Source organism: Ceratina calcarata, unplaced genomic scaffold (assembly GCF_001652005.2).
Source record: "Ceratina calcarata isolate Rehan_Ccalc_2016 unplaced genomic scaffold, ASM165200v1 scaffold741, whole genome shotgun sequence".
NCBI lineage: Eukaryota > Metazoa > Arthropoda > Insecta > Hymenoptera > Apidae > Ceratina > Ceratina calcarata.
In genome coordinates, this window is record NW_017178692.1 from 18,413 (window position 1) to 21,168 (window position 2,756).

Sequence of the window (2,756 nt, forward strand, 5' to 3'; positions counted from 1 at the left end):
ATAATCTAATTTATGTTGCCTTCATATGATCTGATCTCACAAGTGTTTTTCTTCCTGAACATACAATTTAAGGGGCTGGGGTATTCAAGTGACGTTTCTGATAATTGTCAGCTGATTTCTCACATTTTTTACTGTTCTACCTATAACCGTAGCAAAAATATGCGAAGTATTGGTTTACCAAAATTGACTTCTATTTTTATACAAGATTTTCGAGTTCGGCAAGTCATTGGAAAGATGAAAGTTTAATCTAGACCGCTCTGATCATGATTAAATGAGATTCTGTTGATATTTAATAATATGAATATTACAGAGGTGAAGAAAAATCAGGGACACAAACCTATCGAATTCATATATTTTACAACGCATAATTTAGAAGTTATTCGAGATGATAAATTTAGATGATTCACCCTGTATATGAAATCTACATATTTATGTAAACTGCAAAAGCGCTATAGCAACTATCGAATCTTTGTTAAAGCATGAAAATGACTTGCATGGGAATGTAGATTATTGTTCGAATAAAACATTTATGAAGAGGCAGACACAGTTTATCTTTCTTTTTCTCGGGGGGTTGAAGAAGATACCTTGACGCTTTTTATAGGAGGGAAGCCCCACCACAGGGCCACAACCCCCCGCGCTCCCCGCGACAGAGGAGCTGATGGTGGCAAGGCAGGGTGCACCCCGTCCGCCACCTCCGCGTCGTTCCAAGTCACGGCGTCTGCACCCACCTCCTCCCCCGCCGCCACCGCCACCCCCGGCGGACAACACCACGACGGGTCCAGGGGTACGTTTACGTGCCCCTTCTCGTGCGGAGCCCCTTTTCTCGAGGGAGGGCCCCGCGATCTCCTGTCGCCGTAGTCGCAGGCTTCTTCGAGCCCTGTAATCAATTTATTGACCATATTGTTCCGCCTCCTGTTTCCCCGTTTTGTTTCCATATTTCAAGCCACACAAGGTCTGCGTGAAATTTCAACCTGTGTCGAACACAGTCATAGCGATAAAGGGAAACGTCCAAAGAGGAATGTGACGTTTTTACGGTTTCGAATTAACCAAATGACTTGTAATGGAGTGGTACTTGAAATTTGTTACTGCAGCTTTCGAGGTTTCCGTAGATTATGTTTTGACAGGAAAACAAATACAGCTACGAAATATAATTTTTATGTGTTTGACCAGGATAAGCGAAAGCATGATTTAATACGTTTTCCGCCGGTATAGGTTTCATTACGTAAGCAATTAGAAACTCGTTTCACTGCGTTATTTAATTCTCCCGTTATTTCCTAGGCTGGAAAGTAATGTGACTCCATAAAGTATGATGTTAAAACCGTGAATTTAATTTTTCACCGGACGTTCCCCGCGGCACATTGGCGCCAGTTATCTCTATGTATTTGAAATCGATCGATTTAATATACTCGCGTAGTGTCAGCGAATTTTCTTGCCTTTCCGTTCTCTACACCTGGCAACAGCTTTCCGATTGGATACACTCGCACTTGTGGTGAATAGTCAACGATTTACGAGGGCCAAGATTTAAAACCGTACTTTTCTACGCATATCTTTTTTTACACCCGTCGAGTTTGCCAGGCAAATTGAGTTTCCATCAAACCGTTTTCACAACAACCCTTCACACTGAATTTTTCTTTCGGAGTCGAGTGCTAGTAATCTACGCACTACATCGCTGAGCTCCACTATTTTCAATGTATATCAATAAGCATCGAAGTTTGTGCAATTTTGTATACAAAAATATATACAAGAGCTGTTACTTTGATGTATACTTTAGAATTGTTATTAAAAGTTCTTTGAAAATAACAATAAAAGAATTGCGTATATACATACATATATGGATTTATTCTATCTACATTTCACAATTATAAATATCTCTATAGCTGCGTTTAAGACATCTCGTTGAATTTTGTTTGAACCGCTTCATTCGGTGACCTCCTCATTTAAAATGAATGGCTAAAATTTCAAGCCGACGAACGTTGGACAAACATACTTTGATAATAAATGAAAAGAAGATAATTTGATTTAAAGGTGGGTAGCTTCGATGAAGGACTTGGGACCGGCCCGTGTGTAATTGGGTTCAGTAAACTGGTTCACTTTTAATTTTCATTACAACCGCAATGACTTCCAGAAGAGAAATTGGGACGCTGAGTAAATGGAATTCTCCATAGTTACGTGCTCACCCTTTCTCGCGTACAACCACGTTGTTTTTCCTCTTCAGAGATGGAGTGATATCTAAATTAATCCTTCGTATATTATTTTCACCGACCAGGTGTCCGGTACCCACACCCACGATGAGTTCAATGAACTAGATGTACATGCGTTGATTCCAATGAGCACAAAGTACCGTTCAACGCAACACAATATTTAAATGCTCCTTTTACGATTTAAGACGATGCGGAGGGATTCTCAAAGCTGTCATAGTGCGTACACTCGGTGGTTAGAGTTGTTTAGTGGGTGTTCGCGCCGATTTTGCTTTGTTAGCACCTGAAAGCAGCAAAAACAAGGATACATGTTAATTTGCACACAATTATCGTTAGTAAAATATTAATGTTTCTATTGTCGCTCGTTAGTGCAATTTGCAAAAACAACTTAACGATTACATCACGCAATAAATTAATCTTTCTAACATCCCCAAAAAAATAAATTCATGAAGTCTTATATTAAAAAAGTTAATCAAGTTTGAAGTGTGTATAAATATTATTTATGGTCTTCACTGTGTAGGTGTTCGAATATTATATCCCTCTATCACATTCAGAGGT

The 2,756-nt window shown here is 39.4% G+C and overlaps 1 protein-coding gene across 1 annotated transcript in view; it reads right to left on the bottom strand.

Moving 5' to 3' along the window:
• Window positions 1–2,302, bottom strand: part of LOC108630413 (cell death regulator Aven-like) — a gene marked incomplete at both ends in the record, with an annotated part of 18,414 nt that extends 16,112 nt beyond the window's left edge. The window contains 2 exons of the mRNA XM_026818052.1: window positions 729–877; window positions 2,178–2,302. Coding sequence (XP_026673853.1) covers window positions 729–877; window positions 2,178–2,302 — 274 coding nt within the window. The remainder of the gene's footprint in view (window positions 1–728; window positions 878–2,177) is intronic.
• Between the last annotated feature and the right edge of the window lie 454 nt (window positions 2,303–2,756).